The following is a 12,144-nucleotide window of genomic DNA, read 5'->3' on the forward strand; positions in this document are numbered from 1 at the left end:
CTCTTACTCGAGTCTCGCCCGGTCGTCAGTCAGAGATCACAACATTTGTACCTGGAGAGCACAAACGCAGCGCTGTTTTCCACTGGCTTCGAACTCAACTTCAATCGGTACCGTAACTTACAACATCATAAACATAGAACTAGCTTGACTTATTCATTGAATAAATGCATTTGGTTCTTCAAAACTGCATCACGCAACATAGCGTGACCGAGACGGCCGTTATCCACCTGCGTGAAGTTATTTGGTGAAATGAATGAGATGTTTAAGACACCATCGTTCTGTCTCTATGTAGATGAAGGGAAATAATCGATTGCTGAAGGTCCAAAGGTGTTGTGATAAACAAATAAACATATTAGTGATTAGTGACATATTTGTGATAAACATATTAGGCAGGATAATCACATATGTTAACGTGACTGCCCACACTGTATTTATTTATGGTTATTTGTTAAATCGAGTACTGTTAGACATGAAATAGGAAGTGTTTAACATAAATGGAAGACGAAAGGGGTACTCACCATTGTAGCTCCTGCTGGTCAATGATACGAGCCTCTTCTTGCAGTGGAAAACATACAGCCAACAAACACCGTGGAACCTAAAGGAATGAAATTAAACATTAACATTTAGCCTAAACCAACATTCACAGATACAACGCAACGCAAACTACACAAACGTAAATCTTTTTAAACACAATGAGTTGTACTTACCGTGTACGCTCTAGACGGTCCACTTGCAAGCAGAAAATAAAGATATTTCTGTTGATAATCGTCGTGTTTGTATCCGGTGTCTCGCTCAAGGCCATTGCGCCCACAGATTTGAATTTTGGCGAGAGTTCAGCCTATTGACGTCATTTCCGCGGTGTAATACCCGCATATCTGAAACGGCAAAGTTAAGAGTAGAGTTAAATAAAGTTTTTAGTCAACGCAATAATTTACAACCGTTGACCAGTCGAAATAATCGTCGAAATTTGGCGTCTGTGGCTGGAAGCAGACGCCGAGTTCGACATTCCTCCCAAACGCCACACTCCCTTGCTTTTCAGGGCTAAAAAAAAACAGTTGTAATTACCTTGTACGCTCTAGACGGTCAAGTTGCAAGCTGAAAACAAAAATATTTGCCTTGTAAGTCATCGTGTTACTAACCGCTGTGTCTTGTTTGCCAGAATTGCCGCTTTCCTACTTCCTGTTGCAAGCCACGCCCACGGATTATAATTTTGCCGTGAGTTCCGCCTATTGACGTCATGTCCGCGTCACATGACTGCGACGTAATATTATCTAAAACTGTTTGTGCGGTATTGTGTTGTTCTGTGCGGTATTGTGTTATTCTGTGCGGCGTCGTGTTGTTCTGTGCGGCGTCGTGTTGTTCAGTGCGACGTCGTGTTGTTCAGTGCGGCATGGTGTTGTTCAGTGCGGCATGGTGTTGTTCAGTGCGGCATGGTGTTGTTCAGTGCGGCATAATGTTGTTCAGTGCGGCATAATGTTGTTCAGTGCGGCATGGTGTTGTTCAGTGCGGCATGGTGTTGTTCAGTGCGGCATGGTGTTGTTCAGTGCGGCATAATGTTGTTCAGTAGGCCATAATGTTGTTCAGTGCGGCATGGTGTTGTTCAGTGCGGGATGGTGTTGTTCAGTGCAGGATGGTGTTGTTCAGTGCGGCATGGTGTTGTTCAATGCGGCATGGTGTTGTTCAGTGCGGGATGGTGTTGTTCAGTGCAGGATGGTGTTGTTCAGTGCGGCATGGTGTTGTTCAATGCGGCATGGTGTTGTTCAGTGCGGCATGGTGTTGTTCAGTGCGGCATGGTGTTGTTCAGTGCGGCATGGTGTTGTTCAGTGCGGCATGGTGTTGTTCAGTGCGGAATGGTGTTGTTCAGTGCGGCATGGTGTTGTTCAGTGTGGGATGGTGTTGTTCAATGCGGGATCGTGTTGTTCAGTACGGGGTGGTGTTGTTCAGTGCAGGATGGTGTTGTTCAGTGCAGGATGGTGTTGTTCAGTGCGGCATGGTGTTGTTCAATGCAGGATCGTGTTGTTCAGTGCAGCATGGTGTTGTTCAGTGCAGCATGGTGTTGTTCAGTGCGGCATGGTGTTGTTCAATGCGGCATGGTGTTGTTCAGTGCGGGATGGTGTTGTTCAGTGCGGCATGGTGTTTTTCAGTGCGGCATAATGTTGTTCAGTGCAGCATGGTGTTGTTCAGTGCGGCATGGTGTTGTTCAGTGCGACATAATGTTGTTCAGTGCGGCATAATGTTGTTCAGTGCGGCATGGTGTTGTTCAGTGCGGCATGGTGTTGTTCAGTGCGGCATGGTGTTGTTCAGTGCGGCATGGTGTTGTTCAGTGCAGGATGGTGTTGTTCAGTGCAGGATGGTGTTGTTCAATGCGGCATGGTGTTGTTCAGTGCGGGATGGTGTTGTTCAGTGCAGGATGGTGTTGTTCAGTGCGGCATGGTGTTGTTCAGTGCGGAATGGTGTTGTTCAGTGCGGCATGGTGTTGTTCAGTGCGGCATGGTGTTGTTCAGTGCGGCATGGTGTTGTTCAGTGCAGGATGGTGTTGTTCAATGCGGGATGGTGTTGTTCAGTGCGGGATGGTGTTGTTCAGTGCAGGATGGTGTTGTTCAGTGCGGCATGGTGTTGTTCAATGCGGCATGGTGTTGTTCAGTGCAGGATGGTGTTGTTCAGTGCGGCATGGTGTTGTTCAATGCGGCATGGTGTTGTTCAATGCGGCATGGTGTTGTTCAGTGCGGCATGGTGTTGTTCAGTGCGGCATGGTGTTGTTCAGTGCAGCGTAATGTTGTTCAGTGCGGCATGGTGTTGTTCAGTGCGGAATGGTGTTGTTCAGTGCGGCATGGTGTTGTTCAGTGCGGGATGGTGTTGTTCAGTGCGGCATGGTGTTGCTCAGTGCGGCATGGTGTTGTTCAGTGCGGGATGGTGTTGTTCAGTGCGGCATGGTGTTGTTCAGTGCGGCATGGTGTTGTTCAGTGCGGCATGGTGTTGTTCAGTGCGGCATAATGTTGTTCAGTGCGCCATAATGTTGTTCAGTGCGGCATGGTGTTGTTCAGTGCGGGATGGTGTTGTTCAGTGCAGGATGGTGTTGTTCAGTGCGGCATGGTGTTGTTCAATGCGGGATCGTGTTGTTCAGTGCGGCATGGTGTTGTTCAGTGCGGCATGGTGTTGTTCAGTGCGGCATGGTGTTGTTCAGTGCGGCATGGTGTTGTTCAGTGCGGCATGGTGTTGTTCACTGCGGCATAATGTTGTTCAGTGCGGCATAATGTTGTTCAGTGCGGCATAATGTTGTTCAGTGCGGCATAATGTTGTTCAGTGCGGCATAATGTTGTTCAGTGCGGCATAATGTTGTTCAGTGCGGGATGGTGTTGTTCATTGCGGCATGGTGTTGTTCAGTGCGGCATGGTGTTGTTCAGTGCGGCATGGTGTTGTTCAGTGCGGGATGGTGTTGTTCAGTGCAGGATGGTGTTGTTCAGTGCGGCATGGTGTTGTTCAATGCGGCATGGTGTTGTTCAGTTCAGGATGGTGTTGTTCAGTGCGGCATGGTGTTGTTCAGTGCGGCATAATGTTTTTCAGTGCGGCATGTTGTTGTTCAGTGCGGCATGGTGTTGTTCAGTGCAGCATAATGTTGTTCAGTGCGGCATGGTGTTGTTCAGTGCGGAATGGTGTTGTTCAGTGCGGCATGGTGTTGTTCAGTGCGGCATGGTGTTGTTCAGTGCGGCATGGTGTTGTTCAGTGCGGCATGGTGTTGTTCAGTGCGGCATGGTGTTGTTCAGTGCGGGATGGTGTTCAATGCGGGATCGTGTTGTTCAGTGCGGCATGGTGTTGTTCAGTGCGGCATGGTGTTGTTCAGTGCGGCATGGTGTTGTTTAGTGCGGCATGGTGTTGTTCATTTCGGCATAATGTTGTTCAGTGCGGCATAATGTTGTTTAGTGCGGCATGGTGTTGTTCAGTGCGGGATGGTGTTGTTCAGTGCGTTATAATGTTGTTCAGTGCGGCATGGTGTTGTTCAGTGCGGCATGGTGTTGTTCAGTGCGGCATGGTGTTGTTCAGTGCGGCATAATGTTGTTCAGTGCGGCATAATGTTGTTCAGTGCGGGATGGTGTTGTTCAGTGCGGGATGGTGTTGTTCAGTGCGGCATGGTGTTCAATGCGGAATGGTGTTGTTCAGTGCAGGATGGTGTTGTTCAGTGCGGCATGGTGTTGTTCAGTGCGGCATAATGTTGTTCAGTGCGGCATGGTGTTGTTCAGTGCGGCATGGTGTTGTTCAGTGCGGCATGGTGTTGTTCAGTGCGGCATGGTGTTGTTCAGTGCGGCATGGTGTTGTTCAGTGCGGCATGGTGTTGTTCAGTGCGGCATGGTGTTGTTCAGTGCGGCATAATGTTCAGTGCGGCATAATGTTGTTCAGTGCGGCATAATGTTGTTCAGTGCGGCATGGTGTTGTTCAGTGCGGGATGGTGTTGTTCAGTGCAGGATGGTGTTGTTCAGTGCGGCATGGTGTCTTTCAGTGCGGCATGGTGTCTTTCAGTGCGGCATGGTGTCGTTCAGTGCGGCATGGTGTCTTTCAGTGCGGCATGGTGTCTTTCAGTGCGGCATGGTGTTGTTCAGTGCGGCATGGTGTTGTTCAGTGCGGCATGGTGTTGTTTAGTGCGGCATGGTGTTGTTCAGTGCGGGATGGTGTTGTTCAGTGTGGCATGGTGTTCAGTGCGGCATGGTGTTGTTCAGTGCGGTATCGTGTTGTTCAGTGCGGTATCGTGTTTCTCAGTGCGGTATCGTGTTGTTCAGTGCAGTATCGTTGTGTTGTTCGTATTGTGTTGTGTTGTTCGTAATGTGTTGTGTTGTTCGTATTGTGTTGTGTTGTTCGTATTGTGTTGTGTTGTTCGTATTGTGTTGTGTTGTTCATATTGTGTTGTTCATATTGTGTTGAGTTGTTCGTATTGTGTTGTGTTGTTCGTATTGTGTTGCCTTTAACACTTAGCCTCTAACACTTAGCCTCTAACACTTAGCCTCTAGCATCTAGAAGGTAAATAAATAGGAAGGAAGGACTCACCGGTGACGTCTTCGCCCACGTCCAAGCGTTGTACTTTGTATTTTCATCCTTCTGACAGTGGAAAACATAGCCAACAAACACCGTGGAACCTAAACGAATGAAAGAAAACTATCATTTGGCCACAACCAACATTCACAGATACAACACAATGTGACGTGCGGGGTTGAGGTTAAAGGTTGAGTGAAGGGCCCTCGTTTTAAACTACTTTTTTGAAAAGGATTGGGAACAAGTAAGACGTATTTAATTTATTTAATGGGAAGTAGTAAGAGCTATTGAATTTAATCTATGTATTATATTCTATTGTATTGTATTCTGTTGTATTCTTTTGGATTGTATTCACACTAACCCCACTAAAACTTCAGCCCACAAAAACTCGCCTCTGGCGCCTAGCCTCTGGCACTTAGCCTCTAACACTTAGCCTTTAACACTTAGCCTTTAACACTTAGCCTTTAACACTTAGCCTTTAACACTTAGCCTTTAACACTTAGCCTTTAACACTTAGCCTAGAAGGTGAATAAATAGGGTTAAAGGTTGAGTGAAGGGCCCTCGTTTTAAACTACTGTTTTGAAAAGGAGTGGGAACAAGTAAGACGTATTTAATTTATTTAATGGGAAGTAGTAAGACTTATTAAATTTATTTAATCTACTTTTCTTCCCAGGCAAAATTTGATGTGCTGCAATTCCAAATTTCCAAAGTGAATGAAGGAATGAAGTCCTTTAAATTATGATTTTGTATAAATACTAGGCATTAACACAAAATCAACGGCACAAAATGGGCAGACTTTACTTGTTTGAAAAGGACTGGTTACAAGACAGACTTTTTTAATTTATTTAATGGGAAGAAGACTTAGTTTAATTGATCTATTTTTGTTCCCTGGCAAAATTCGATTTGCTGCAATTCCAAATTTCCAAAGTGAATGAAGGCAAGAAGTCGTTTAAATTATGATTTTGTTTAAATACTAGGCATGGACACAAAATCTACGGCACAAAATGGGCAGACTTTACTTGTTTGAAGAGGACTGGTTACAAGACAGACTTTTCTGATTTATTTATTGGGAAGAAGACTTATTTAGTTTATTTAATCTATTTTTGTTCCCTGGCAAAATTGGATTTGCTGAAACTGTATTTTGCCAAATCTTGCCTTGAGACCTGATAGGAAGTATTAAACGCTTAGTTAAATCAATACAAGTTGGTAGTAAGAGCGAGTAATGTTGGTTGAACCGATGAATGAAGGTTGAAAGCAATTTAAATTATGACTTTGTATAAATACTAGATATTAACAGAACATCTACTGCGCGAAATGGGCAGAGTTTACTTGTTTGAGAAGGAGTGGCTTATTCAAAACTAAGATTTATTTAATCTGTTTGTTCCCAGGCAAAATTGGATGTGATGCAATTCCAAATTTCACCACATGACGGTGCCCAATTTCGACTTCATAGGACATATTAAACACTTAGCTTGTTATTATGTTCAAGGTAATCAGATTTGTTTATTATTCTAATGGCCTCTTCAAAACTATTCTGGATTACTACTTTGGATCTATTCTACATTACTTGGCAACAACATACTCTGTAACAGATTAGGCAGTATAATCATATATGTTAATTTGAGAGTGCCCACACTCAATCTACTTATCGTGATGTGTTAAATCAATTACTGTTAGACATTATTTGTCTGATAATCTACCAAATCTTTGAATTGAAGAATTTGTGATTTAATTAATAGCTTGTTCAGGGTAATCAGACTTGTATATAATTCTAATGGCCTTCTTTTGAAAACTATTCTGAATTACAACTTTGGATCTTATATTACTTTGCAACAATCTACTCGGTGACAGATTAGGCAGTATAATCACATATGTTAACTTCAGTGCCCACACTGTATTTATTTATGGTTATTTGTTAAATCAAGTACTGTTAGACATGAAATAGGAAGTGTTTAACATAAATGTTATGGCTACTCACCATTGTAGCTCGCTCCTGGTCAATGATATGAGCCTCTTCTTGCAGTGGAAAACTTGCAGCCAACAAACACCGTGGAACCTAAAGGAATGAAATTAAACATTAACATTTCGCCTGGACCAACATTCACACGTACAACGCAACGCGGCTACACTTCTGCTATTACAAACGTAAATCTCCTTAAACACAACGAGTGTTACTTACCGTGTACGCTCTAGGCAAAATTGGATGTGATGCAATTCCAAATCTATCTGAAACGGCAGTTAAAAGTAGAGTTACATCAAGTTTTCTTTTTTAATCAACACAATCATTTACAACCGTTGACCAGAAAGAATCGTCGAAATTCGACGTCCCCCACAAACGCCACGCTCACTCGCTTTTCAGGGCAACAAAAGTACTTCTTTTTAAAAACGATGAGTTGTACTTACCGTGTACGCTCTGGACGGTCCAGTTGCAAGCAGAAAATAAAAATATTTCTCTTGTTAGTCGTATGTTACCATCCGCTGTGTCTTTGTCAACATCGCCGCCATTTTCCTACTTCCTGCTGCGAGCCACGCCCACGGATTTAAATTTGGGCGGAAGCTCTTTCCATTGGCGTCGTTTTCGCGTATAGCAAATCCGATTGGTTGGGAAGGGGGCACGGTTATGCAGCCGAGGGGTCCTGTGATCGGTGGGATGTAAAGTAGGCGTCGACGTCACGTCCGCGTCACGTGACCACGACGTGGCAGACGTCATATAGCAACCGCTGTTTTGTTTAGTAGACTTACAGTTGTTATGCATTGACATAATGGCGCACACACCAAATAGATTTAAATAAATTAAATAATTCTTCTGCCCACTCTCTTTTAAACAAGTTAACTCTCCCCGCGGATTTGAATTCCGGCGAAAGTTACGCCCATCGACGTCACGTATGTCACGTGACCACGACGTGGCAGATGTCATATAGCAACCGCTGTTTTGTTTAGTAGATTTACAGTTGTTATGCATTGGCATAATGGTGTGCACTCAAAATAGATTTAAATAAATTAAATATTTCTTCTGCCCACTCCCTTTTAAACAAGTTAACTCTGCCCACGTCCATTGACGTCTTGTCTGCGTCACGTGACCACGACGTAGTGACGTCATATAGTAACCGCTGTTTTGATCAGTAGACTTAGTTATTATGCGTTGCCGTAATGGCGCACTGGTTAGCATGGCCACCTCTTAAGCATGATGTTGCGGGTTCGACGCCTGATCAATGTTAGCATGGAGTGAGCTGAAGTGCATGGCGCTGAAGATTTGAATCTTTGAAATGCGCTGAGGTCTGACATATCAGGCAGAATGGTTTGCCATCACGTTCAACAAAAAATAGAAACTTTCCCACTCTGATTAAAACGTCCTGTGTTCATCTACGTATTTTCGTTTTGCTGTGCATCTTTTCCCTGCCATTTCGAGAGCCCAATTGACACTCATAGTTTAAAGAAATGTGTTTGCCCATCCTACTTTGTGGAATTTCACCACATGCGCTTTTGACCAAAATACCAAATTGAACTCAAGTGAAGCCAACACGCACAACCCCCCACACACACACAAATGTTGATATGAACATAAAAGAGCCGCATGCGGTTCGGGAGTTGCGGCTTGGCCAAACCTGTACTATACAACTTTATTTGTATAAAATTTTCACAACAGCTGTCACACAAACAAAGCGGGAAAAACCGAAGACGTGCGTGTTCCGCCCACGCTGGATTTATTTGCACCTTTGAAAAGACACCGTATTGCCGCAGATGTGGCAAAGAGTACTTTTGGGCATCTGAGACGGAAGGATGTCCAAAGCATCACGTCACCTGCTCTGGTAGGCATGGTGGTGGGACGTTGAGGTCAACCGCTTTGGGGTTGGCTGAATCTTTGATCGCAGGATGCCACACACTTGAAGACAGAAGCAGAAAAGCAGAGCTAAATGCAAAATGTACTCACCGGTGACTCCAATTTTTTTCCCCCCTGAAGAAACAGCTGGACGGGTGGCCCCGGCTGGCCAGTGGGACTCTTGTTATTCTGACCCTTTTTAGTGCGCGTTTGGGGCAACAACCGTTTTTTGTGGCGCTCTCTTCTGGTTCAAAAGTGCCCTGCATGTGAATTTGCTTTTCCTGCCTTCTGATTGGATGAGCGCCGGTGTGACGCGGTGCCTCTGTCACCGTGGCGGGGGGTATACGTTGGCATCGGAGCGTCTGCCAACGTCTGAGACCGGCTGGCAGTGTATCGGAGGTGTCGAGTGCGGTGCCGCTGGAGCTCACTCACCAGCTGGTGTTAGGGCCACAGAATGAAGGCCAAGGAGAAGAATAGAAAGAGAAACAGAAACTTCTCCTCCAATTGTTTGATTTGTCTCTTCTGAGCTTCGATGAATTCTTTCAGCTCTTTGTTCCTCTAGGACGGACAAATGGAAAGTGGCATTCAAAAGCCAGTAAGCGTGCAAGTAAGTGCCGGGCTGGCTTTGGGCCCTTACCTGTTGCGCGCTGTGCAGCAGATCCATTCTCTCTTGGAGATTGCAAGCGTCGCGCTCCCTCAACTCGCACATCAGGGCTCGCTTCCATTGGTCCACGGCGCTCCTAAGCTCTTCTCTCTGATCCGCCGTCAGCACGTCAGCGTGGCTGGCTTTTTCGCCGTCCGTGGCGGGGCAGTCCCGCTGCGGTAGCGCCTCGTACAACATGGCCTCCAGCTCCAGGATCCTCTGGGCCGCAATCCTCGTCCATCAGTGGTCCGGCGGGAGATTTGAGGGCAGCTTACCTTATGAGCCTGGTCCATGGAACACTTCCTGAAGTCCAACTCTTCATCCAGGTAGCCCTTCTGCTTGCAGAACATATCCTAGCACAGCTCAAGGTCAGAATTGTTGGGGCACATTGCCGGAGTTCCCCTTGGCTGATGTCGCGTGTCTGTCTACCTTCTCACTTTCAATGTCCAACATCTTCTGTTGAAGTGCTGACTTGGTCACTTTGATGTATTCTAACCACTGAGGAAAGGCTGCTGTCACATAAGCAGAATGCGAGAGCGTGCGCGTTACCTTCTCGGCTAGGGTGAGAAGGGTCCTGGCGTGAATCACGACCACCTGCTCCTCGTTGGTGAGATTCTGCAAGAGCCCAAAGGCACAGCGTCAACAAGCTTCTTTCAGCGCAAAGCCTTCCAAAAGTCACATTTGAGCCGCCGAGTCTCGTGGAGTGCGAACATAAGGAGTTCGACATACACTTACGGCGTTATAGCCCAGGATGTCCAGCTTCTTCATCAGATCACTGATGACGATGTCCGGGGGAAAGGCGCAAGGAGCAATGTAAGGTGTTCTGGGACCTCGGGTTAAGGTTAGGGTTGCGAGGGACGCCTTACGTACGCTCACGCCCTCGGCCTCGCAGTAGATCTGCAAAGGGCTGAGGCCGTCTGGGAAACGGACTTGCAGAAACTTCAAGACGGGGGAGCGCCACTCCCTCTCCTGAAAGGCAGAGGCATGCATCCGTCCGTCCGTCCGTCCGTCACATCTCTGGCCTCAACACGCTTGTGCGAGTCTTCCCACCTCCAGCTCCAGGATGCGGAACTCAAGCAGTTCGTTTTGGTCTCGGATATCCTGGATGTGCTCTTTCAGACGCGCTTCTTCCGCCTCCATCCGCCTGACCTGAAAAGACAGTCAGACCTCATCTGCGGGGCTTCCCGACAGGTGTGACGCCAAGCGACTCCGCCCAGCGCCTTTCTTTCCGTCACCTTTTCGGCCAACTGCTGATTGCTCTGACGCAGCAGCTGCTTCTCCTCCACCCACTTGACATTCTAGAAGAGACAAACGCGTGGACAGCTTTGGAATGTTGTGTCATTTTCATCCACAAATTCTTTGGTTGACTGGAAAATGACATTTGCTTTTCTCCGCATTTTCCCAGCCACGTTCGGGGGGGGGGGGGGGGGTTGGTCCAGTAATGCCAGACGGATGAGTGACTGAAGAATGTAGCTATTTTGTCTGAGAAAAAGGTGTGCTCATTGATGAGCTTACCTGTCCTTGTTGCTTCAGCGCTGACTCCAGATCTGCTACTCTGCTTTGATAGTGACCCATTTCTACCATCAGCTTTTCTCTGGTCTGAAAGGAGGAGGAGGGAGGCTCCTCCTCCTCCTTTCAGACCAGAGAACACCCGAGGCTGGGTGAGAACGGGGAGGCTGCGACCCGGCCGGGGGTTGCGGGAAGGGGCGCCACCTTGATCTCCTTCTCGGCGTCGTAGTCCCCTTCGCTGGTCTGGGCTAGCAGAGCGTAGGCTCGTTGCAGCGCTTGATATTCTTGCGTCAGCTGGCGGTAGCGAAGCTCCGCCTCTTCATGCACACACCAATGCAACACAGCACTAGTACCAGAATCAGTCAGACCGGCGACAAAGCACCCGCGACGCAAAGACGAGTCCGATTCCAGGCTGAAGAGGAATGTTTGGTGCCAATACGCTGGCAGAAATGGCGGGCTACCTCTTCGGGTTCCGTGTCGGGGGTTCTGTCGGTGTGAAAAGACAAGGACGATCCGTCCGAGTCCACCAACACGTCTTCGTCGTAGCCGTAAAATGTTTCGATGACCTGCGGGCGCGGAAGCAAACATCTCTCTGAACAAACTGAAGCGACACCTCACGATGAATCGACGAGAGGAACGATAGCGAGAAAAAGGCCATTTTATCTTGCGCAACACCAAGCAGCCGCAAACAAACAGACTCACCTTGCAGGACCTCACGCTTTGTTCCTCCTCAGAGATTCTCGACGTCGGTATCGTAGCAGCAAATCTCTCTCCTGTCGACACAAATAATCCGCCTTTGAGATTCTTTGGATGCAAAGGGAACGAACGGCTCCGGCGCAGAAACAAACGCGACTCACAATGACATTTCTGACATGAGCTCCTGTCTCCAGAGCCTGAAAAACACGTCACCGGCGATGATTGGAGGGACGCTCGTCTTTTCCAAAAGTGACAACTACAGGGTGTGTCAGGGTTTTCCAGATTATCTTTATCGTATCATTGTGTTGCTTTGACTTTGACTGCGACCTGTAATAAATAATATTATTTATCCCTTATTTATCCCTATCGCTTATCCCTTCCTACACAAAGTCGTAAAACACCCCTTGCTATGTTTTGACTAGAGGTCAAGGGCTTCCTCTATTCAATCCACTCT

The 12,144-nt window shown here is 46.8% G+C and overlaps 1 protein-coding gene across 1 annotated transcript; it reads right to left on the bottom strand.

Moving 5' to 3' along the window:
• Positions 1 to 9,501: 9,501 nt before the first annotated feature.
• Positions 9,502 to 11,554, bottom strand: LOC125966490 (janus kinase and microtubule-interacting protein 3-like; the record flags this gene model as incomplete). Its single annotated transcript, XM_068649825.1, has 8 exons — positions 9,502 to 9,704; positions 9,761 to 10,100; positions 10,215 to 10,454; positions 10,536 to 10,634; positions 10,721 to 10,783; positions 11,001 to 11,084; positions 11,199 to 11,311; positions 11,428 to 11,554. Coding segments are annotated over 7 exons (972 nt in total), but the record flags the coding sequence as incomplete, so codon positions are not given.
• Between the last annotated feature and the right edge of the window lie 590 nt (positions 11,555 to 12,144).

This window comes from Syngnathus scovelli, unplaced genomic scaffold (genome assembly GCF_024217435.2).
Source record: "Syngnathus scovelli strain Florida unplaced genomic scaffold, RoL_Ssco_1.2 HiC_scaffold_36, whole genome shotgun sequence".
NCBI lineage: Eukaryota > Metazoa > Chordata > Actinopteri > Syngnathiformes > Syngnathidae > Syngnathus > Syngnathus scovelli.